The sequence below is a fragment of the Thamnophis elegans genome, chromosome 7, assembly GCF_009769535.1.
Source record: "Thamnophis elegans isolate rThaEle1 chromosome 7, rThaEle1.pri, whole genome shotgun sequence".
Classification (NCBI taxonomy): Eukaryota; Metazoa; Chordata; class Lepidosauria; order Squamata; family Colubridae; genus Thamnophis; species Thamnophis elegans.
The window spans coordinates 15,617,219-15,643,344 of record NC_045547.1 but is presented as its reverse complement, the minus strand read 5'-3'; the positions used below and the strand labels follow the sequence as shown (position 1 = coordinate 15,643,344).

Here is a 26,126-nt window from a genome sequence, read left to right as displayed (position 1 = left end):
TTGTTTTTTTCTTTCGAACACATTTTGCTTCTCATCCAAGAAGCTTCTTCAGCTCTGAGAATCCTCAGAGGATTGGGGAATGGGAGGATTTATATTCCTTGCAGACATCTGATAATCTGCGTGGCACGACAAAACCGCGCTCGTCAAAATAGCGGTGATAAAACTGCGTCGCTAAAGCCACGACGTCATCACCGTGCGTCATCACCGCCGCGACAACAGCGCGGCGGCAGAAGGGCACTTTAAAACAGCGCGGCAGCAGAAAGCCGATTTAAATTAAGGTAAGGGTTAGGATTAGGTTTAGGGGTTTGCTTTAGGGTTAGGGTTAGGTTTAGGGTTAGGTTTAGGGTTAGGTTTAGGGTTAGGTTTAGGGTTAGGTTTAGGGTTAGGTTTAGGGTGCTGAGTGCTTCAGAAGGCACGGATTTGCCCTCCGCGATTATGTCATCGCGGTAGGGTCGTGTTTTTCCTTAGCGCTTCGAATGGCACGGATTTGCCCTCCGCACTTATGTCGGCGCAGATAAGGGCTTCGCGGTTTTGTGGTGGAACCGATAATCTGCATCTTTTTAGAGGGTTATTGAAGCACTTGGAGGTTTATCTGTGTCCTTAAGGTCACCTGAGTGGTGCTCCTGGTTCCTGTAGTCTGCAATTTTTTAAAAATAATTTTTAGATTTCCAGAGAAAAACTGCAGACTACAGGAATTGAAACAGTTGTAAGTGCAAAGACTGGTCATTCAGCACTGCTGTAATTTTAAACAGTCACTAAATGAATGATTATAACTCAAGGACTACCTGTACCACCTTTGTAACTGATCCCATATTATACACAAACACACTATTTAGGATATTTAGGAAAGGCCTAATTAAAAGTGCCACTGCTAATTTTTTTGCTTCTTTTATACTTTTTTTTTTAAACCACAAAATGCTTCTGATTCAGTTTCTTAACTGCGTACTTTTCAAAATCTGTGACATATGGCTCAAACAGGAGTAGGCATTACTATTTTCTGCTACTTGCTTCTGGAACTTTTCCAGTTCGGATTAGGTTTGCATATCACAATTACTATAATGTAAAAATATATGATTGGCAAGTGCTTCTGTCTTGCAGAAAGGATGACTAAAATGAACCTTAATGAACTTTTTTTCTTTACCTTTATTGTTACAAGCTATCCATTTCACATTCTGTGCGAAGCTGACTTCCCTCCCAATAAGGTATGTAAAAACACGGACCTGTGAAATGAGACCACAAGCATTTAGAATGTGAAATTAAAAGGAACCAGAACTCTACCTTATTAATCTTTCATTTTAGAAAACCCCAGACAAGATCATTATTTATCTTATTCTTTGTGACATCTGCAATTGTCAGGTCCTGCCACATTGCCTTGCATCTCTGAGCTACCCACCAAATACGATAGTCCTTATGCAAATGTAGGAATAAGAGTAGGTGGCAATATTTTAGTTTGAATTCATGGAATAGCTAAGCCAGCTCTAGATAGTACTTAGATCCGAGGTGGGTTTCACATAATTTTACAACTAGTTCGCTGTACACTGAAACTGTGAGCATGCAAGACTTCTGTGCATGTGTGCAGCCTTCTGTGCTTTGCTCGTGTGCATGGCTTGCACACATGTGTGTGGTTAGAAAATGTGGCTAAATAGGACAGCAGAGAGCCCATCCACAGGTCTTCAATACCGGTTTGCTTGAACCGATCCGGACCAGCTGAATACTACCACTGATTTCAATGGGAAGGAAGCAGGAAATCTCAGGGCTATAGGCTAAGTGGAAATTTTTAAAAAACCCTAAAAAGAAGCAATGCCACACAGGACTTCTATGCAAAAACCTCTACATGGAGTCCATGGAGTCACTAAGAATGTAACTCAACTTAAAGAGGTCTTTACTTTTATGAGTTTGTGGGAAATAATAAGAGGTAAACCAAAGGAAGGAGTCAAATACAATTTGTCACAACCTTTTTAAACAGCAATTTCAAACTAACAGCTGTCATTATTTTACAGAGATTGTTACTGTGATTTGTTATGAGTTTTGACTTAGCATATCTGTGAACTCAACTAACTGTGATTGATTCAACAAACCATTAATAACCAGTTTCTTAAAATAGCTTGTGAACCTTTCCCTCCCATCGCGTTTGTCTAAAACTCATTTAAATATTGATGTTTTAGTTCTTCTGCTACATAAAAAAAACTAAATACAGTGACCCTATCACTAAACTTAGACCAATCTCACTAATTAGTGAGCTCCCATCTGCAATTATCTCAAGCAAAAATTTAGCTAGGAACCTAAACGTCTCCACCCTATTCATTGTTTTGTTCCCTGCTCATGATTCATACCAGACCAGTTGATTTTCTACGCTCTTCTCTGTTTTTCACTTTGGAAGCTAACCTTACGATCAGGCCAGTTGAATTTTTCAAAGACATATTCATAATCTTCCATAGCTCCATCGGTGAGCAGCATGATAGCTTGGTTGCAAAGGCCTCCTTGTCCTGCATCTCTGAACTACGAACAGAACAAAACACAGTGAAAGTCATGGATAGAGATGCACATCTCACTGGCACAAATAGTATAGCAGATTAATGAAGTCCTTTGTTAAGCTTCAGCAGCAGATTAATGAAGTCCTTTGTTAAGCTTCAGCATCTATCATATTGATAGGGGTGCTCAAACATGTTGGTAATAGTAGCAAGGTTCATTTATTTATTTTTATCCTGCCTTTATTATTTTTACAAGCGACTTAAGGCAGTAAACATGCCTTCCTTGAGAGACCGCCTCCTGCCAATTACCTCCTTACGACCTATTAGATCGCATAGATTAGGCCTCCTCCGAGTTCCATCCGCCAGTCAGTGTCGACTGGCAACTACGCGGAGGAGAGCCTTTTCAGTAGTAGCTCCGACCCTTTGGAACGATCTCCCCGTGGAGATTCGTACCCTCACCACCCTCCAGACCTTCCGCACAGCCCTCAAGATCTGGCTATCCCGTCAGGCCTGGGGTTAAAGATTATAATCCGTCCCCTCCCGAATGATGAATGAATGTTGCTTCTATTTTTAATTACGTACTGTTTTATATGTCATTGTGTGTACTCCCTTCCCTATACGTTGTAAGCCGCCCTGAGTCCCCTCAGGGAAAAGGGCGGCCTATAAATAAATTTATCTATCTTTATCTACAATCTATCTTCCTCTGAATATATTCCTCACAAAAACATTGCTATGAAGTGGGCTGGGCTGAGAGAGAGCAACTGGTTCATATTCACCCAACTGGCTTTATAATAATAAAACAAAACAAAACAACAATACAATACAATACAATATAGTTCATAAAGGTCTCCTTACTTTTGTGCTAGATAGTTCTATGATTATTCATGATGGAAGGGAAAAACTTTGTACATGCCAGTAACATATTTCATAATAATTCATAAGAAATAAATATTAGCCATAAAATGGATAAAAACAATCCAGGCACTGAGATCCAATATACCTAACTTGAATTCAGTTTATATTCCAGAAGATCAGAATATTACTTAGACTTTCCAAAAATAAAAACAAGACTTTTGTCTAATCTAAATATTTCTGAGTGGATGTAAGGATACTGGTATCCTTATCATTATATGTAGGCTATTAATGTTCCTCTTTGTAGCCTCCAACTAAGGTGACTCTGGTGATCTGATGCTAATTAAATGTAGTGTCTCCTAGCTTGTCTATTCCTTCCTGAAATAGCATTTGCTACACATCATCTGAAGGTTTGGGTCGAATATTGTATGCTAGATGCAAGTTTTAAACTGTGCGAATGAACCAGACCCAGGGAAAATACTAGGTTTAATTCAGTGGTGGGTTTCAAAAATTTTTAGAACCTCTTCTGTAGGTGTGGCCTGCTTTGCTGGCCATGTGATTGGGTGGGAGTGGCTTGCTGGCCATGCAACTGAGTGGGAGTGGCTTGGCAGTCATGTGAATGGGTGGGCGTGGCCAACTTGTAAAATGTGGTGAAACTCACTTAACAATGCTCTTGCTTAGCAACCAAAATGTTGGCTCAGAAACTTTGGCATTTGAAGCACGCAAGTCTTAAAGCTGTCAAGTTACAAGACCCTTGGACCCCTAACCCTTTAGAAAAAAATACCCCAGGGATGTTCAAACTTGACAGCTTTAGGACTTTAAGGTTTAGATGGACTCTTAGAGGCAGGCAGGGCGATTGATGAGCCAGCCAATCAGTGAGCGGCAGGTGGGCAAGCGTGGTGAGGACAGGCAGTGGGAGGGAGCTGGAACCGGTTCTAAATGGCACAGTAGATTTGTGGAACGTCTTCTATAGAAGAGGTTAGAACTGGCAGGAACCCACCCCTAGTTTAATTAAATTAAGTAAGTAGGCCTTAGTATTCCAAAGCTTTTGCTCTCATCTTCTCTAATACCATCCTTTTAACTCCTTCTACCTCTCCTATCACTAGGAAAGCAGACCCAACCAAATATGTTATTCTCTTGAACAAATATGAAATTGGAAAGATATAAATATGATTAAACACAAAAGCCAACTCAGTGGTCTCCTTCCTGAAGAAACAGAGCTTCAGGTTAACCAAGACCTGATCTATTAGGGCAGTTATGGCGAACCTTTTAGGCACTGAGTGCCCAAAGTGTGCATGTGCATGGACACCCAAAATGCAAGGCGCGGGTACATGCACGCATACACCCGGTGCATGCACCTATGCCCAAACTGCAAGGTGTGGGTGCATGGACATCTGTGCGCTACGCCTGCAAACAGTCCCAGAGGATACATGGCAGAGACCCAAAGATCAGCTGGCCGGTGGGAGACATGTGCAAATTCATGGCAGAGTGAAACAGAGAAGGCAACAGTGCATGTGCCCACAGAGAGGGCTCTGTGTGCCACTTCTGGCACACGTGCCATAGGTTGCTACCACTGCATTAGGGTCATCTAGTCCCATGGGAGCTTTGCAATATGGGTTGTTTTTACTCCCCAAACTACCCCTAATATCTATTTCGGTCACAGTGACAGAACTGTTTTCTTGCTATCCTGAGTCCAACACATAATAAACATGAACAAGGAAATCAACATTCTCAAAATAATAATGTCCAACCTGGTCTGCAGTTTGAAACAACATGTTCATCAGCAGGTTTTGGCAATGTCACAATGAATATCTGCCACTATTATCTTTCCTTCCTTTTCCTCCAATGGTTTGCAATAATCAGCACAATACTGCGAAAGCCAGTGTGCCCTTTAAAAATATATAGATAAAGGAGTCTTACCTCCCTCAGGATTCTGAAGGATTCAGTCAGGGCTTTGTTCACCTTCCCGACTCCTTTTGCTTGTAACTCGTGCACCAGCTGCTTGAAATGCTGAGCAAATGAGACATTAGAAGCACTCTAATAGCAGTGATTAGAAACATTACACAAAGGATAATACAGGAATGTCAAAACAATAGAAAACTACTCAAAGAATAGAGCTCTCTAGCGCAAGCTATATATAGCAATAGCAGTTAGACTTATATACCACTTCATAGGGCTTTCAGCCCTCTCTAAGCGGTTTACAGAGTCAGCATATTGCCCCCAACAACAATCCGGGTCCTCATTTTACCCACCTCGGAAGGATGGAAGGTTGAGTCAACCTTGAGCCGGTGAGATTTGAACAGCCGAACTGCAGAACTGCAGTCAGCTGAAGTAGCCTGCAGTGCTGCATTTAACCACTGCGCCACCTCGGCTCTCATATGAAGGGACCTCGATAACATCACCAGGGCTAGTCTATACTAGTGTTAGATTAGCACTGATGATGTTACCTAGTTTGGGTAATGAAACATCTGCAAGAAAACATCCAAGTTCAGAGAGCACCAAGGACCCCTCATTTCAATCTTGAGCTACCAATGTTCTCCTTGTTTTGGGCAAACTATATATTTCAGCACTAGGACAGCTCCATAATTTGAATTACCCGAAATAATACAGTACTTTCCAGGGAAGACAACAGCAATCTTAAGCTGCTACTATGGTAGTACAGAAAGATCAATGCCTTTCCCCCTTCTCCTACTCTTTTCTATACAGATAATCCTCGACTTATGACCAATTACTGAACAACTGTTCAAAGTTACAATGGATCTCCCCAGAGTTTCTTAGGTTCCGTTTCTCAAGTTATGCGAGCTGCGCCCCCATGATCACATGATTGCATTTTGGGCCTTTGGTAAGTGGCTCAACTTTACAGGGGCTTCTGATGTCCTGCAGGCCTATGACCATGATTTACAACATTTATTTTTTGCCAGTTTCTGGTATTTACTTCTGGCTTCTGGTTAAACAAAATGCCCTTTGGGGAAAATGAATATACTTAACAATTGTAAGGTAAAGGTAAAGGTCCCTTCACACATATGTGCTAGTTGTTCCTTTCTCTAGGGGGCAGTGCTCATCTCCATTTCAAAGCCAAAGAGCCAGCGCTGTCCGAAGACATCTCCGTGGTCATGTGGCCGGCATGACTAAATGCCGAAGGCACACGGGCTGCTGTTACCTTCCCATCAAAAGTGGTTCCTATTTTTCTACTTGCATTTGTACATGCTTTCAAACTGCTAGGTTGGCAGAAGCTGGGACAAGTAACAGGAGCTCACTCCGTTATGCGGCGCTAGAGATTTGAACCACTGAACTGCCGACCTTTCTGATCAACAAGCTCAGTGTCTTAGCCACAGATCCACTACGTCCCACTTTAACAATTGTTAATGACCACAACAAAAAAGGTTGAAAAATGAGATCCAGTCATGTGATGGCTAACTTACAACCATAATGTGGCCCAAAAATGCAGTCCAAAAATTGGTCCCAAATGGGGTCATAAGTTGAGGACTACCTGTATGGCCTCTGTGTCTGCTGCTTCCTATAGTGATCTCAGGAAATCCTGTCCCTGACTTTCCCACTGCCTACTTTCTCCATCCCCTTACCTCCCTCTGGGTTGCCTTTGACATCAGCATATCGGTCTGTGCCCCCGTTTCTTATTGCAACGATCTCAGAAACTGCCATCTTGGAACATCCTACTAGTCCAGTTGTCCCCTCATTATTACAGTATTCAAGTCAAGCTTTCTTTCTTATTTTTCTTATCCGGATCAAGAAGTTATCTTTAACCCCAACCCCCAGGATGAAATTCACAATTTCTTTACAATATTAATATTTCTTATTCTCTGGGAGACTTTATATTACCAATTAAAATAATGTAATCCTTATTTAATCCCTGTTCATTGTAATTATTGGAGGTCCACTGCTTTTTTAAAAAAACATTCCACATTTTCTCAAATGCATAGATTTTATGGTTGAGGAAATATATATTTCAGTGGTGGGTTGCAGGCGGTACGCCCTGCTACGGGCATATCGGAGCCTGCCCAGAGCACCAAGTACTGTTCCGGTACGGTGCTCTGGAGGCCCCGCCCACTCGAGTTCCTTACCTGTCCTTTAAAGGCTTCTGGACTTCTGCACACACACATAGCGTGTACAGCGCTTGCGCGATGCTCTGCTGAGCAGCTGGAGCATAGCAGAGGCTTGCGGAGGTGTCGCTGGAAGGTACAATGTTTGTGTGTGTGCACTGCACGCATTCATGTGGAGGACACCGGGCCCCATTGCAACCGTACCGTTGCAACGGGATCCGGAACCCACCACTGATACATTTGTTGTGAAAACACATCCAGGGCTTTGGTTTTTCTTAGTTATCATTATTTGTCTCCTTCCTTTTAAAACAAGCAAGCAAGGAAACAAAATGATTAAATGAAAAATGGTAAGGTGGGAGGATATAAGGAGGCGTACTGGCTGAGGAATTCTTGGAGTTGAAGTCCACACATGTTAAAAGTTGCCAAGTTTGAAAAATGCTGCTCTAGATTTGGATTCTGCATTTCTAGCTTCCAATCGTGTGAATTAGAATCCAGTATTATCTGTAGGATTAAGGTAAAGATAAAGGTTCCCCTCTTACATATGTGCTAGTCTTTCCCGACTCCAGGGGGTGGTATTCATCTCTGTTTCAAAGCCGAAGAGCCAGTGCTGTCCGAAGACGTCTCCGTGGTCATGTGGCCGGCATGAATCAATGCCAAAGGCTCACGGACTGCTGTTACCTTTCCATCAAAGGCGGCTCCTATTTTTCTACTTGCATTTTTACATGTTTTCGAACTGCTAGGTTGGCAGAAGCTGGGACAAGTAATGGAAGCTCACTCTGTTACACGACACTAGAGATTCAAACCACCAAACTGCCAATCTTTTTTCAGGCTTACAATTCCCTAAATGGGTTTAGATGACTCAACTACTTAGCTAGTATTTGGATATATAAAAATAGCCACAGAATTCATAGGGGCAGAAAAAAAGCATTGATTAAATATGTTTTATAACAGTTTATGGGCCTTTAAGTCTCCAGTGCTTATATGCCATATTCAGTAGAGATTGTCTTTTCAAGTTTAATACTCACCTCCCTGTTATCTCTGTCAGCTTGAACCAGGATTCCCTTGAAACATGATTCAATGTAATGAACATAGTCATTGTACTGTAAAGACAAAAGGAGGAAAATTACATGGTGTAAAAGGAAATGTTTTTAAAGAACTCTGAAAGCATTAGCAGATTTTATACCGAATAAAGAAGACCTCTGTCATGTTCGCTTTGAGAGCAAAGAATACATTTTAAAATGCAAGGTGTTACAAAACAATTTTCGTTGCCTTTTGGGAAGCAAATCATAAGCATGGATGCGTAGGACATAATTCAGTCACTTTCATTGATATTTAAATAGCACATAGAGGAAAGAAAATGTAAATTAAGAAGCAAATAATCTTGGCTACATCTGCCGGTGTGTCTTTCCTTAATCTGTTTTTCAGTTGAATTAAAATGTCTAATATTTTGCTTCTTATTAGCCTTGCACTCCTCTTAATGCTGAATCAGGCAGCTTTGTTTGCATCTGATAATGTTCTGGGTGCACCTTCCTCCCTTAATTGGTAGTAGTCAACAACACGAGAGGGGTAAAATCCATAAGGAAAGCAAGGAGACCAATTTATCATAATAGTTCTTTGACAGTGAAACATATGAAGAACGGTTGCAGGAACTGGGTATGTCTAGTTTGATAGAAAGAAGGACTAGGGGAGACATGATAGCAGTGTTCTGATCCCTCAGGGGCTGCCACAAAGAAGAGGGAGTCAAACTATTCTCCAAAGCACCTGAGGGTAGGACAAGAAGCAATGGCTGGAAACTAATCAAGGAGAGAAGCAACCTAGAACTAGAGCTAAGTTAGAACAATTAATCAGTGGAACAACTTGCCTCCATAAGTTGTGAATGCTCCAACACTGGAAGTTTTTAAGATGTTGGATAACCATTTCTCAGCAGTGGTATAAGGTTTCCTGCCTAAGCAGGGGGTTGGACTAGAAGACCTCCAAGGTCCCTTCCAACTCTGTTATTCTATTCTATTCTATTCTATTCTATTCTATTCTATTCTATTCTATTCTAGTATGACTTCATGATTCAGAGAGATGGTGGGCTTGCTTTCACTGAAAGAGCCTCAGGGAAAGGCTACATAGACACCTGTCTTGAATCCTTTTATTTGGGTTCCTTCACCCAAAGTTGTAAGTGTCTCCTTCCACACTCTCTGAATGTTCAGTCCCACCTCCTTGCCTCAAAGATGTAGAATAAGAATTGCTCCTGAAGAATGTTGGTGAAGCTCAAGGAGGAAGGGGACAGAGCGCAGGCTGCCTAAATTAGTCTGTCTCCATGTTATTTCTCTTGTTTTGGAAACACAGCTCATGAGATTATTCTGGTTTTATCAGAGCAACCTATTGCTGTTCTGTTTCCATAGTGGAAAAATCAATACCTCGGATCCAATGTAGAAATGGAAACCAATCTGATGATGATAATAATAATGATCTACTCTAGATTTACTGCTACAATCAGAATAGTTTGGCTCCTCTGTAATAGAATAAGAGTACTCTTCATTCTGCTAGATTTCTCAGGTCTTTTATGGATACCAAGAGGTGGGATTCAGCAGGTTCGTACCGGTTCGGGCAAACCGGATGATAATTTTAATTTGGATTGCCAAACCGGTTGTTACAAGGACTGGCTGACCAACCCCACCCCACCCTGGCCCTCCCAGGAGTCTCCACACAGCCTGTTCATTATGCCAGGTAAGTGCAAGGCCCACGTGGAGGCTCTGGGAGGGCGAAAAATGGGCCTACTGGAAGTACCAGAAGTCTGAAAATGGTCCTGTTTCTTGCCTCTGGAGGGCTTCCAGAATCCATTGTGTCCAACGTTTTCGCCCTCCCAGAGGCTTGAGGAAAGCTTCCAGAGCCTGGAGAGGGTGAAAAACGGGCCTACTGGAAGTCCAGAAATGGGTTCATTTCGGGCCTCCAGAGCCTGGGGAAGGCAAAAACACCCCTCCATCATGGTGAAGGAAGCTAACTAGGCCATGCCCCCATGGCCACACCCACCCATCAACCGGGCAGAGAACTGGTTGGTAATTTTTTTCAATCCCACCACTGTGGATACCCCAAATACAAAGGCCTATCTTGTCGAAGACTGGTGAAAGATAAGTTTCAGGGGAGGAGGATGCTTGAAATTTTTTTGTTGTTGGGGGCGAGGGCAAACTTAAGTCTCTATGGAAGAAGATACCATAAGAAAAAAAGATTTCATATTCCCAAGCTGAGGAATTTTAAAGAAATTGGTTGTCCAATTGCGGTTAAATTCTACAACTTGCTGACAGGGCAAACGCATGCCCTAACAAATGGCTCCGTGTGCCACCCGTGGCATGTGTGCCATAGTTTTGCCATCATGGGACTAGAGTGACAAATATGGAAAGGCTACAGATCAACAGAGAAATGAACAGAAAGGCCTAGGGGGGAAAAAACAAGAGAAACACAGAGATGACAAACAGGTTACATAAAACCTACCTGCTGAGTTCTTTTATCTATTGCTACAAACAATATCACTGTGCACCATTTTTAAAGAACAAGACAGTTCTTTACCTCGAGTGGCTTAAAATCTAACATTCGTGAAAGGAAACAGAAAAGGAGAAAAGGAGGCAAAGAGGAGACCGGCTTTCACCAAGTATGGTTGTGCATTTGTTTCAGCTGCACAAGCTTCAGCTTAGTGACAGGTTAAGTTATTGTGAGAGATCAGAAATGACTTCGGGGCTCCAAATCAGGCAGAGTGGAGGAACAACGTACTGATTAGTGAGCCAACTGCTGAGATAAGACAGTGGGGCTACCTGGGGGATAGTTCCACGTTTGCTCTGCTAAAGGTCTCTCTTTCATATCGCTACAAATCCATCTTTTAAGGATAATATGCCAGGGTTGCCCCTTTTTTGCAGGATGGGGGTGGAGAGGGGGTGATGTAAGGGCTCTCTTGTATTTTAATCTCATGAAATTACTCTTGAGAGTAAATATCCTGTCCAAGCCTGCTCAGACTCTTAATCTCATAGCAAAAGCTATTTTTAACAACTGTCGGGTGACTAAAGCCAGATAAAATAATTTCTATCTGAAACAAATTCTGCAAGCTAAAGGGAGAATTTGGTTTCATCCCAGGATTATATATATATATATATATATATATATATATATATATATATATATATATATATATATATATATATATATATATATTGCAATGATACATGAAGCTAAGCAATCAGGGAAATCACTTTCTATATAATGTAAAAGTATCCCAAAAAGATCTATGCTTTTCTTTTTTAAATAAAGCTAGCTGATAACCCGGTGTTGCCAGGGTATTTATTTATAGGAGAAAAATGTCCAGACCAAAAGTAATTTCGAATGTTGGATTTTCCCCCTTACCAGAGGGAGCCCACATGTGGAGTACTGTGAAGTTGTTACCATGGCAACTGCGCTGCACAGTAGAAGCCATTTTAAGATGCAACAGGCTGTATCTTAACAGAACACACACCCTGAGAGGTTTTGGGCAATATTTTTTCCAGAGAGTAAGTCAACCGTGCACCAAGTTTGGTTGAAATTGCTCAAGGTGTTCCAGAGTTACGCTGGAACACACACACACACACACACACACACACACACACCCCTCTGTTTTTATATATATAGAAAGAGATAGAAGCATTCATCCATGACCACAAGATGTAGTAAAAAAAAGTCAAGATGGTAACAATCTTTCCCATTTTATGTGTCAGATGTGTTGTGACACACACACACAAAAATAGGTGGCACATCAAGCACACTCTTGGGCCACCATCCTTGTTTTGACTACATCTTGCAATACACCTGAATTACAGTCTTTTGGAATGAGTAGTTTATTTTTTGAATATATCACACTTGATAATAAAAGGGCTGATTGTCCAACCATTTGTAACAATTCAGCATACAGGTTTTTACGAAAAGTAGACCTAATTATTTGGAGGAACAATAGAGATTACCAAGCAAAGCTTCTGAATGAATTAATTGAGCATCTAATAAAGATTATGTTTTGTTTGGCTTATATCACATCATTTTTCCAGGAACATCCAACAACCAGGGGTGGGTTTCAAAATTTTTAGCAAGGAGTTCTCTGCCCGGTTGCTTAGTGGCCGTGGCCATGGTGAGCGTGGCCAAATTTGCCTCCTACACCATGGCAGGGGACGTTTTTGCCCTCCTTGGGCTCTGGAGGCTTTTCCTGAGCCTCCGGGAGGGCAAAAATGGCCTCTCAAGGCTCCGGAGGTCCTCCAGAAGACAGAAATGGACCATTTCCAGCCTTCCTGAATTTCTGGTAGGCCCGTTTTTCACCCTACCCAAGCCTCCACACGCATCCAAAATGAGCCACGTGGGGACTCCTGAGAGGGAAGCAGCAGGTGGGTGGGGACAGCTAGGAGTGGGATTTGGGGGTTCTCCAAACTGCACAGAATCTTAGCTAGAGGTTCTCCCGAACCCCTGCAAACCCCCAGCAGCCCATCCCTGCCAACAACCATCTGGAGATAAATTGGAGTGAGATTGGACAACTGATCCAAGTCATCCAATTAATTTCCATAGCCGATCATAGATTTGAACCTTGGTTTTCCCAGATCACCATATTAAACACGTAACATCCCACACTAACCTACCAGTAGTCATTCTAAAGGAAAAGAGAGCTTTGAGGAAGGATATACTTACTGCAATAATATTGACAAAATCATTTTCTCCCAGTGTGTCCAATATAGTGACAACAGTATGCTTAGCAATGGTGAGTCGCAAACCCTTCATGCTTCCACTGATGTCCACCACAATCACAATATCTTTGGGTGATGTAGCTGCTTGGATATACCTTAGGATAGATTTAGGATAGGAAAAGGAAGCCAGAGATATAAAGTAAACATATTAACTGAGATACAGTGGAGAATTTGGACCAATCACAGCACTCATTATCCTAGGCCATCGGTGTCACACACACCGTGTCACACAAATGGCCCCTAGGCCACCAGTTTGATACCCCTGTCCTAAGCTGAAAATAATGAATATTCAGGAGCAATAGAAAGTTTCTCCTCCTTCTTATTCTTCTTTCTTAGTAATATACTGTAGGTACAGTGAATCTTTGAGTTAAGAGACTGAATTTCAAAATGAAATTCAATGGTGAAAAAAGTAAGGTTCTACATTTAGGCAAGGAAAAAAATGCACAGGTACAGTATAGGTGGTACCTTGCTCAACAGTAGTAACTGTGAGAGGGATCTTGGAGTCCTAGTGGACAACCATTTAAATATGAGCCAGCAGCGTGCAGCAGCTGCCAAAAAAGCCAACACAGTTCTAGGCTGCATAAACAGAGGGATAGAATCAAGATCACGTGAAGCGTTAATACCACTTTATAATGCCTTGGTAAGGTCACACTTGGAATCCTGCATTCAGTTTTGATCACCACTATGTAAAAAAATATGTGGAGACTCAAGAAAGAGTGCAGAGAAGAGCAACAAAGATGATTAGGGGACTGGAGACTACTGGAGGCTAAAACATATGAGGAACGGTTGCAGGAATTGGGTATGTCTAGTTTAATAGAAAGAAGGACTAGGGGAGACATGATAGCAGGGTTCCAATATCTCAGGGGTTGCCACAAAGAAGAGGGAGTCAAACTATTTTCCAAGGCACCTGAGGGTAGAACAAGAAGCAATGGGTGGAAACTAATCAAGGAGAGAAGCAACTTAGAATGAAGGCAAAATTGCCTGACAGAACAATTAATCAGTGGAACAACTTGCCTCCAGAAGTTGTGAATGATCCAACACTGGGAGTTTTTAAGAAGATGTTGGATATTCATTTGTCTGAAGTGGTGTAGGGAGTTGGACTAGAAGACCTCCAAGGTCCCTTCCAACTCTGTTATTCTATTCTGATTGGGCAAGAGGAAATAACCATTAAATTCCAAATTAAGACAGTTTACCTTTTTTGTATTGTAGTATCAATATATAAATAACATAAATCATGAAGAATGGCCTAAAATGAGCATAAAGTTCTTGCTTGAACCACTTCAGGTGCAATGAACATATCCATTAAAGGACAGGGAGAAGGATGCCTAAGTAAAAATTTGGACAATTGTACTCTGAAAAGCAACAGGTCTTTCTTCTGAATACAACTGCATAGGTTTGTCCAAACTTTAGGATTTTTCTGCTTCTCAGAGATAAATTTATTTTGGAAGGATTAGGGTTCAGCTCACATGACAAAGATGAAGAAAATTTATAGAGTTAATAACTGAGATAGGAGATTCACTTTTAATAGTTCTTGTCATGTCAAGGTAAGAACTCAGTTTAGAGATGCCTTTTACAACATGCATGATTCTTCTGGATCAGAATATTGGTGGACTACTAAATCTCTTGAGGTTTTCAAAAAAATTAAAGAATGGAGTGGATATGAGTCTTTATTCAGTAGCATAGAAAAGCCAAACAGTGGCTGAAAAACAATCATAAAAATTGTTTTATGGAAATTCACTGAACTGGCCTCCAAAAACTCCCAGATATCCAACAATTGTTGCCAGATTAATATTTTTAGTAAGATGCAAAGGAAATTATTCAACACTTAACTGGAAAGTGATTATAATAGCTACATATTTAAATACAAACATAATTAAGTCCAATTTGTTAGTCCTAGCCATTATTTTTGAGAGCTTAATCCCTAGATTATTAGCTCCAAATTTGGGAGATTTAATTCTGACAGTTTAGACTAGTATTGGTGAAACTTTTCGGCACTGAGTACCGAACAGGAACATGGAAACCAGAAGAGCATCTGCACCGGGCAGCTGCTCTTCCAGTTTCTGGTGCTTCCATGTGCGTGAAGACCAACTGGCAGGTGTTCTGAAACCTGGAGGGGAACAGGCAATGGCTCACATGCCCAGAGAGATGGCTCTGCATGCCAGTTTTGGCATGCGAGCCTTGAGTTTGACACCCTTAGTTTAGGGTATCCCTAAAATGGGAATGAAAAAATGGAAAGGGTAATTGTGGTAATGCTTTTTTTAAAAAAAAATAAATAAAAGCTATTGTATTGTACAATGTAACGTTCCCGTGGTTCGCCCATGAGGCCAATGTTGAGAAAAGACAAGACACAACCTTTCTCGGGATGGAGCGACCCAGATTGGGGGTCTGAGAGCCCCTTTTATTGAGATAGGACAAAGGCAGGAGGAGCAATAGCATGTGAGTAAAAACAGCCTGTAAAAGTACAAATTCTAATCTACTGCTCAGTCTATATATGGTCAAATCCTGGACGTCAATGGTAGGGCACATCTCAGAATGTTATGTTATGCACTATCAGGATGTTATGGCGTTTTAGGAGTTTGTTTTCTCCTGTGTGGTTGAGCGTGACTCTGCATGCCCTGGTATGAACTGGGCCATGGGGGACACACACCTACACAAGGAACTATATTACAACATCTCCTACTTTTTTATTTTCTTTTTGTCAAAATTTTATATGTTCCAGTACAAAAGAACTAAATAGAAGCTCATTGTTGAACTGTGGAGATTTTAGTGCTCTCTGGTTCTTCGCTTGGAGACGTTTATTACCCATCTAGGTACCATCATCAAGGCATTGATGATATTCTGCACTGATGGTGTTATCTAATTGGATAATGAAATGTCTGCAAGCAAACCACCAAGCTGAGAGAGCATCATGGACTTCACAGAATAAAAGTCCCCTAAAGCAAATGCATGAATACTGGTTTCTTCCTTCTAAATCTCTCACCAGCCTCGATTTCTGCAGTCAAAGGAAAGGACTCCATTTTCATCTGGTATCCATTTTATTCCTGAGGAGACATCACAAGACATTTGCTAAAGATATAGCACACAGATGTTACAATATAAATATCAGGATTTATCTGTTTTTTTTTAAAAGTAGGCTTCTTTTGAGAGATAATTAATGAACGTTTGTTTTACTTCTGTATGATTTTAAATCTTGCAATTACAGATAAAATCATAAAAGCCAATTTTAATTGTGATTTTACAGATGTTGACATTTTCATCCTTAATAATCACATTAGAATTTTGCAACAAGGGGTAAATGTGTATTAGAAAAATAAAGCCGTCAAACTCAATAGAATCGTACTGATTTTTCAGCTTCCTTTATTCAGGAAAAATGACTTTTGATTTACTCTACTTCTAAGCTAAAACCTAACTTTTGGAAAAATAAAGATAAAGTAAGACCTGTCACCTGGATAAAGCCTGAAGAAGCCTGTTGTGCTGCCAAAATATTGCCATGTGAGAGTTGGGTCTCGTTCAAAGTTCTCCACAAAAACAGCATCCAAGGCTTCCGACATGTAAATTCCATTTATAATGTCAGGGTCTGAGGGAAAAAGAGAGAACCAACTTGATATATACATATACATATACATATACATATACATATACATATACATATACATATACATATACATATACATATACATATACATATACATACAGTATACAGTATACAAATACAAATACATATACATACAGTATACATATACATATACAACCTATCTATCTATCTATCTATCTATCTATCTATCTATCTATCTATCTATCTATCTAGGATGGTGGTGAGGGTGACAATATTGTTAATATGTTGTTAGCCACCTAGAGTCACATTTGCAAGATAGCTGACATATAAAATGAACAAGCAAACAAATATTGGAACAAGAACAAGAACAGATGCCTCTCCATTTCTGTGCTTAATTAATAACAAAACTATTAGCTATCTGTTAATGTCTAAATACTAACTCCTTTTAACCCGCAAAACATGCATTCTTCCCCTGAAGTTGCATCTTTAAGAATTCTTCATCCAGTTCTAGCAACCAGCAATACTCCATAGTAGATATTTGCATGCACACAACATACATATGCATGGCTGCAGTCTACTTCTTTATCTTTATTTGTAGCATGTGCTTTGAGCCTTGGCTGTCACTTTCATGCCAATTTTTCAATAAAACTATAGGGGGAAAAAAGATGAACCTTTGTTGTAGACATTGGTTGGAAGCTGTATATTACTGGATGTTGTGTTCACTGGCAAATTATTGAAATGCTCGTTTGGTTCCAGAATGAATTCCTTCCCAAGTGACACATAATTACCATTTTCATCCTTTTCATTAATCAAAACAGCATTGTAATAATCAAACTGGAAGTGAAAAAAAAATACAAAAAAATGAATGGATACATAATTTTCAACAGCTAAAATTCATGCTGAACCTTACATTTTGATTTGAAACGAGTTCTTGGATTCTATTAAAACCAGGAGTCCTTGGTGAAAATAATTTCATCTCCAAATACAAGTGGTTTTTTATGGAGAAAGATCCCTAACAGATCAGGCCACAAAGAGTTGTGAAAAATTCAGGAAAAGAATCTTCAATAACAAGAATAAAAGGCAAGTATGATATTTTGGAGGGTGTCCAAATTTAGTTAGATTATTCAGATTATTTTCTTGGACAAAGAAAATAATGCAATATTAACCATTCTAATATACATAAAGGTTTTCCTGACCTCTTCTTTGGGAAACAGTGGAAAACATGCAGGAGGTTATAACAATAGCACTTAGATTCATAGAGCTCTCTCTAAGCAATTTACAGGGTCAGCCTATTGCCCCCAATAATTTGGGTCCTTATTTTACCCACCTCGGAAGGATGGAAGGCTGAGTCAACCTTGAGCCTGGTAACTGCCAAATTGCAGGCAGCAGGCAGTCAGCAGAAGTAGTCTGCACTCTAACCACTGGGCCACCATGGCTCATAATTATGAATCTTTTCCACTGAAACCAATACAAGACAGAACTACTATGATTGCCACCATGGTTATTTTCAACCAATCCTTCCTCCAATTCACATATACATGGTTCTCTCCAGATTGCCCACACTATAGTCTTGCAACTACATTAAACCAGGGGTCAGTAGATCATGATTGAAGAACCCATGTTTCTCCATCCTAAACAGCCAGAGGTAAAGCAGAGATGCTAGGGATGAGCCGGGATGAAGACATAGAAAGAAACCCCTCTTTGGTATTTCCCCCATTGGTTTATGAGAAGTCGACAGTTGGCAGATGGAAGAGAGAAGTCTTGGCAGCTTAAGCCTGAGAGCTCAGGAGGAAGCACTGTGGCATGCCCTCTCACCAGCAGTAATTACAAAGAGTCAGTTGGAGTTGGGCTGCTAATAAATTCAAATAAATAGACAAATACACTAGTGAATTCCAGGGGTAATGGATAAGGACCAATTTTCCCTCTCTCCTATGTTGAGCCTGATTTCTTTAAGTTTTAAAAAAAAAGAATAAGAGGTGCAAAGTGCCCTAACTTAGTTACTGGATTAATCCATTTTTAATGTCCTGCATAGTACATTATGCATGTTTTAATGTACTGCATTGTACGATGTAGCAACATAAGCAATTAGAGGTGCTTCAAAGGCAGTGATGGCAAACCTTTGCAAAAAGGGAGCACTTCGCCGAACGGGAACACCAAGGCCCCAAAAGGGAGCATTTCGCGCATGCACATTCGTCTGGGCCACAACCAGGAAAAGGAGCTGCCTAGGGGATATGTGTGCACTGGAAAATGAACTTCCGGTTTCCGGCACACACATGCATGCCAGCCAGAAAGCCTTCCGGTTACTGCCGTATATGCGCACACACGCCGATCATCTAGCCGGTATGCATGCTCATGCTGTAAAATCGAAGACCAGATCTTCTGGTTTCTGGCACTGCCACACACACAAAAGCCAGATGACCGTCACATGCATGCCAGAAACCTGGAAGATGAATGGGCACGCATGCCATAGGTTAACCATCACAACTCTAAAGTAAGCTGCACTAGGTGCCAGTTTGCTTCCATGTCCAATTCAAGGGGTTGGTTATTGCCTTTAAACCCCATCATGGCAAGGGACCAGATTACATGGGGAACCATCTTGTCCTTACTTTAGTCAAGCAGCGAAGTTGTGTACCCATCGGTTAAGGAGGCTTGATTGGTGGAGTCTCAAAAGGGAGACTTTTGTTTTTTAACTTTGTTTTTAAGTATGGATTTTATATGATTTTATCATTTTATCCGTAAGCGGCTCAGAGTCACAGAAGTATGATGGATGGTAAAGAAGTTTGATAAGTAAATAAACCAAATGGGATGCCTTCAAACAACTTATTCAGACATGTAGTATTACAATATTCTATATCCATTCTTGGTCAACACCAATTGGCAGTAGTCAACTAACTTGGTTAAATATGTTGTATGTGAACACAATCAGAGAGAATTCAATGTAGCTATCATAGCAAGAACCACCTGAGATCCAGCTCACTGGGGCAAAAATTACTGGGTAAGCATTACAAATGAACAAAGATTTTAGCCTTGTATGTCTGATACCTTCCATTTTAGCTGAACATTTGGGCTGAATAGTTTTTAGACTTCTGTATCCAGGAACGGCAAATCTAGACAGCTTACTAAAAAGCAGAGATATCACTTTGCCAACAGAAGTGACTATAGTTAAGGCTACGGTTTTCCCAGTTTCAATTATGGCTGTGAAAGTTGGACCATAAGAAAGGCTGAGCACCAAATAATTGAGGCCTTTGAACTATGGTGTTAGAGAAGACTCCTTTGAGTCCCTTGAACTGCAAGGAAATCAAACCGGTCAGTCCTAGAGGAGCTCAACCCTGAGTGCTCTTTAGAAGGCCAGATCCTGAAGATGAAACTCAAGTACTTTGGCCACCTAATGAGAAGGAAGGATTCACTGGAGAAGAGCCTAATGCTGGGAAAGATTGAGGGCAAAAGAAGAAGGGACGTCAGAGAATGAATTGGCTGGATGCAGTCACCGAAGAAGTAGGCATGAGCTTAAATAGACTCCAGAGGATGGTAGAGGACTGGAAGGCTTGGAGGAACATTGTCCATGTGTTTGTGATGGGTCGGACATGACTTCACAACTAACAACAACAATCCAGGAATGTATCATATGCTAAAGGGGGTGAGGTGTCCGCTATTTGAACTTTGTGCTCTTTTCTTCTTCACATTCACTACAAATGTTCCAATTTCCTTTAGTTCAATATACTTTACTTTCAGTAACTAGATTTACATTATGAGTAGAACCTGTATGTTTGCAAATCCCCGGGGAGATTAAAGTTTGCACAGTCAAGCAAGAGCAGTTTTGCCAAAATTAGCATGACCTATTCATGAATATATTTCCATAACATTGGATCTACATAGAAAAAGTCTATCACATTTATGGTATCCATTTGATGTTTTATGTTCTCTCCACACCATATGGAAACATCATTAGTTTGGCTCCGAGAAGCACCATAATGCTTTCATTCATAGTTAACAGCCTCTGCCACTGTGGAAAGTTTTAATAGCATTGATTTTAATTTTAACACTATTCATAAATGGTACTGCAATGGTTTTCATTGCAGGCTGCAGCTATGGCTTTAGGTAGGCTCATGGCCAAAGACAGATAAGTATACAGGGGGAAAAAAATAGCTTACATATACTTATATTCAGTTCCTCAGAAAATCTAATTTTAGGCAATGACTGGTCTGTTTAAATGTGATGATGGACATTTAACATCGCAGACAAATATGCAATTTTGTTCCCAAAGATAAATCAATATCAGACAAAGAATCAGAAGAATGCAACAGCTGGCCCTACCAAGGATGTAAATTTAACATGGCATAGAGCAGGGGTGTCAAACTGGCAGTTTGGGGGCTGGATGCTTCCCGCATAGGCCACACCCACCCCAGCTCCGCAAAGGCAAAAAACGCCACTATACATCATGTGCCACAATCGAGTTTGACACCTGTGGTGTAGAGCATAGATGCCTTTGAAAAGCCACTGGGCAAGAATGGTGGACTTGTAACTCTCCAGATGTTGAGAGACTTCATCCTCTTGTACCACCAGTCTTAGTGGCTGACGCTAACCAAGCTTATCATCCATTAACATTTAGAGTTCTACAGCTTCCCCATCTTGCCATAATTTGTGGGATGCTTTGGAGACAGGTTGCCAGTTGTCTACATGAGGAATTAATTGACTTTACAATGGATTATCTGAACTTAAATGATATCGTATATCTTTTACCTGTAATGATGAGTTGTACTCATGATAAACATCTGCGTCTTCTGCAGCTTCAACTAACCGCTATAACAAAGAAAGAAAAAAGGGAGCTGAGGGACCTTAAATGGAAGCAACAGTAAAAGCAGCAGCACATCTACATGCATACAGGTGTGTTTGCAAAAAAAAAATCAAGACGACAACTGTAACTGGGCTGTCCAGGCCCCAAAGGATGCTAACATTCCTGCCTTGTGTTGAAAGCATTTGTGCCTATTGAAATTGTAGCTTTAAGACCAAGTTGAAAGGCATAGAATATACTACATTACATGATTTGGGGAAACAAGGAATCTATGAACCACTGGAACACAGAAAGCTGCCTTATAGCCAATTAAATGATCACTTCATTTAATGCAATGTTATTTTTTCTGACTTGCACTGACTGGGTGGGTGGGTTGTAATGTGTGTATGAGTGTTTGTGTGTGTATAAACACACACACACACACACACATGTGGAGGGAGGGAGAGAGAGAGGGAGGGAGAGAGAGAAGTTCTATCACTGAATTATTTCTTACAAAATCAAAACCCACACTTTATATAAAGGTATATTATGCTGTGTTTAGAAATCACTGTGTATTCACTTTTCTTTCTTTTTCTTACTTCCAAGTAGATAAAATCTGGGAGCCAAGTAATCCTTACCTTAACAGCTTCTACTTTTCTATATAGCATCCTTGCCATTTCTTTAGAGAATAACTTTACCAGTTGCAAGCCATCCACCTCTTCGATCTTTAGATTTGGTTCCACATCTTTATACTTCTATCAAACAAACAAATAAACAAACAGAAGGACAAATTCACAGCTGAGATTTTCAGTAACCAGAATCTGGACTCTAGTGAACAATGTGTCAGGGTTCCAAATAGCATCCAAAAGTAAATCAGAGTCCAAGGCAAAGTATTGCTCAAAGTTCCAATTTATTAAGAGAGCCATGTTGGCACATCTGGGAAAACCAGAATCTGAAAGCTTCCCAGTTTTCCCCACCTAGTTGAAAGTTCAAGATCTTTCCCCCACAAGTCCATCACATGGTCCAATCTCCCACTGCCATGCTGGCAGTTCCACCCATCCAATTCCGGTCAGGGGCAGAGGTGCAGAGACAAAGGATGACCTTGGATTTCTAGAAAGAATTTTGTTGTGGCTACATAGTATGTGACTCCTTACAATCCCCGCTCCCATTTTCCCACAAGAGAAAATGCATGGCAGAATAATAGAAGTGCGGCAGGCCAAAGACCCAAAAGAAAAGATGGCTGCAGGCCTGACACAACGATTTTAAAAAATGCTCGTGCATCAAGTTAAAATAGTAGTCATAGACCTGAGATACAACAATGACCTAAAACCACTACTAAAATATTTCTCAGACTTCAGAATTTCAACGTCATCTCTTTTGGTTCCGAGAAAGCTTAGAAATTCATGGATGTCAGACCAATCATGGATTTATCTGAGATCATCTGTTTTTAATCAATGATCACAAGAGAACAAAGAATGGCACTCCAGCTGTTTTACACACCCTCATACCCTCTCCCTTTGTCTTCAAAGTCTCTCCCTAGATCTACTGTGAAGAATGAGGATAACATGCAAAGTGTCTTGACTTTGGAAGGAAAACCTAAGAGATGGGAGCATGGGTGATATGTAATCCCAAATTACAAATCACCCATGTTTCCTTCTTAGGAACAGGGGTGGGATTGAAAAATGTTAGAGACCGGTTCTCTGCCCAGTTGCTGTATGGGCGTGGCCATGGTGGCCATGGCCTACTCGGCCTCCTGCACCATGGCAGGGGGGGCATTTTCACCCTCCCCAGGCTCCAGAGGCTTTCCTCGAGCCTCCGGGAGATCAAAAACTACCTCTCCCAGGCTCCAGAGGTGCTCCGGAGGCCTTACAGAACTTCCGGAATGCCCATTTTTCACCCTCCCAGAGCCTCCATGTGGGCCCTGCCCCTTCCTGGCATCCAAAATGGTCTGCGTGGAGATTCCTGGTAGGGGTGGGGCTGGGTGTGCAGGGGCAGTCAGTCCTTCCAACTACAGGTTTGGTGAACCAGATGTAAAATTAACATCCGGTTTGCCCGAACTGATCCGAACTGGCTGAATCCCAACCCTGCTTAGGAAATGCTGTAAAACTATCTTCACAGCATTTTATTTAGAACAGCTGCTGATTTGCAAGATAACCATCAGCTCAAGATCTCCACAAATAACATGGCCTAGCAGGGCACAGTTAGCTCAGATAGCTGTAACCCTGCTTTGTGGGAGAAGCCATAATTAAAAGGAAAAAGAATAGTGAGATGAATAGTCAGAGGACTCCATGTGTCCTGCTTTATTCTTCTTTAGAGAAAGCAGTGAAGGATATGATGAGTAGCAAACACCTTAAGAATAAGGAAGGGAAGAGGAGGTCAGACAAAAATAGAAATGAGCCTCCATTCCAATAGGCTGGATAGAAGCTGGTAGCTTCACCTGGTGTCATTAGCAACAGGTTTTGCAGGATTAAAGACAGTCGGTCTCTTCATCCATGCTGGTGCTAATCAAGAGGAATAAGCAGAAGGTGAAGCCGATGACAGAGGTTAGCCGATTGACACTGCCAAGCAGCAATGTTAGTGAGTGATAGCTTAGCACTGATATGGAGAGCCAGTTTCGTCTAGTGCTTAAGGCACCTGTCTACAAAATGGGAGAGTGTGAATTCTAGTCCCATCTTAGACATGATAGCCAGCTGGGTGACTTTGGGCCAGTCCCTTTTTCTCAGTCCAAACCATCTCATAGGATTGTTGTTGTAAGGAAATGGGAGCAGGAGGAATGTATGAGGTATGCTTGCCATCTGGAGTTATTTTTTAATAAATACAGAAAATAAATAAAAGGAAAATAAATAAAATAGGCAGAGGGCTGAGCAGAATAGCAAGTTTACCATACATATCCAGAGCTTTCCTGGTTTCACCCCCCTTAAAGTCTGTAGATATGTCGTATCCTCACAGCAGTATTTCCAAGAGTTTAATCAGGAGAATGAGATGATCCCATCACAAACATGCATGCTGCGTGCCTGGCACTCTGCTTTGTGCTTCTGAGATGTACAGTACATCTCAAAAGCAAAGCACTGTTGCGCAGCAATGATAAAACAGTGATAACCGAGGGGAGAATGTTTCCCCACAGGTATATTGACGAATGACAGCTAACATTTTGTCCCTCCTGAGCAGTACAGATGGTTTTAACTACAAAAGGGATGAATAAGACCTGCATAATTTGACATGCATAATTTGAAGTGTTCTTCATACAATCAGTTCAGCGTCAGGATGAAAGGAAATTGTGCCTTCTGGTTTGCAGAGAAACACATTTGGGCACATCTCTAATTAGCTAATGCTAGGTAATCCCATAAAGGCACTTACTCCTCTCTTAATCAGAGTGCCCTCCTTCAACCTTGAAAAACACTTTCCTTGGTCTGAGTGTAAGGCAGAGAACTAATATGAACCAGATTCCAAAAATGGGAATCTCCTATCATAATAACTACAAAACGTGGATAGATTAACAAACATTTGAAACGTGGGCTTTTTCCAGACAGAGAGTTCCTAATGCCTTAAGACACTGTCAACTAAACTAGTCTGTCTTTTCCCTTTTAAAAACTATACAACTGGTGGAATAAGAGCTACATATAGAGGAGGAAACCATCTGGACCCCTTCAATCAGTGGTGGGTTCCTACTGGTTCGGACCAGTTCAGCTGAACAAGTAGTGGTTTGGTGGCCTGGGTCGCTGGAACCAGCACCGATCCAGGCCTGCCACACCCCTGAACCGGTTCTCCAGGTGGCACCATAGGCGCCACCATCTTGCTTTTTGCTTCTGTGCATGCGCAAAGCAATATAAATTGCTCTGCGCATGCACAGGTGGCATGCCCATGAGCTAACCCAGGCCTGCCACAGCCCTGAACTGGTTCTCAAGGGGGGGGCACCATAGGTGCTGCCATCTTGCTTTTTGCTTCTGTGCATGCGCAGAGCAATTTTTATTGCTCTGCCCATACGCGCGTGGCATGCCCGCGAGTGAACCGGGAGTAGTGACTGCGGAACCCACCCCTGCCTTCAATCCTCATTAAACTTCAGTGGACAACATGGTTGGATTCTACTGCTATAAAAACATCCTAACAGTGAGGACAATTTACCAGTGGAACAGCTTGCCTTCAGAAGTTGTGAGGGCTTCATTACTGGAGGTTTTAAAGAAGAGAGTAGAGAGTCATTTGTCTGACATTGTATAGCATCCTCTGCTTGAGCAGGGGGTTGGACTAGAAGGTCCCTTCCAGCTCTATTCTGATGGAAAGAGGTCTGTGTCTCAGAGCTTAAGAGAATTTCCCTAGTCATTTTCTTTTCTTTGTACATAGTTTTATATACAGTATTGGTAATAACAGGTGTCACTTAGGCCATTACTCAAATTTGAAGGCTAACAGATTTAAGGACACATCTCTTTTATAGTCTAGTTTTATTATAAATAAATACTTAGAACAGAAAACCAAAGTTGTAAGCCAAATAACACATGACCCCAGTTCAACTTTTAGTTCTCTTTTTCTTGCTTGTGCAACTCAATGGACTGTTCATTTCTTGAGGATGGGGGTTGTTCATTTCTTGAGGATGGGGGTCTATTAACATGCCTGCCTGCCTGCCTGCCTGCCTGCCTGCCTGCCTGCCTGCCTGCCTGCCTGCCTGCCTGCCTGCCTGCCTGCCTGCCT

The 26,126-nt window shown here is 41.3% G+C and overlaps 1 protein-coding gene across 1 annotated transcript in view; it reads right to left on the bottom strand.

Annotated features, from left to right (window-relative positions):
- Window positions 1-26,126, bottom strand: part of CACNA2D4 (calcium voltage-gated channel auxiliary subunit alpha2delta 4) — a 193,287-nt gene that overhangs the window by 152,544 nt on the left and 14,617 nt on the right. Inside the window, exons 3-12 of the mRNA XM_032221653.1 lie at window positions 22,082-22,198; window positions 21,413-21,472; window positions 17,344-17,506; window positions 16,562-16,693; window positions 16,097-16,157; window positions 13,061-13,211; window positions 8,407-8,481; window positions 5,244-5,333; window positions 2,386-2,499; window positions 1,142-1,220 (exon numbers count right to left, since the gene is read on the bottom strand). Of these exons, the coding sequence (XP_032077544.1) occupies window positions 1,142-1,220; window positions 2,386-2,499; window positions 5,244-5,333; window positions 8,407-8,481; window positions 13,061-13,211; window positions 16,097-16,157; window positions 16,562-16,693; window positions 17,344-17,506; window positions 21,413-21,472; window positions 22,082-22,198 (1,042 nt within the window). The remainder of the gene's footprint in view (window positions 1-1,141; window positions 1,221-2,385; window positions 2,500-5,243; window positions 5,334-8,406; window positions 8,482-13,060; window positions 13,212-16,096; window positions 16,158-16,561; window positions 16,694-17,343; window positions 17,507-21,412; window positions 21,473-22,081; window positions 22,199-26,126) is intronic.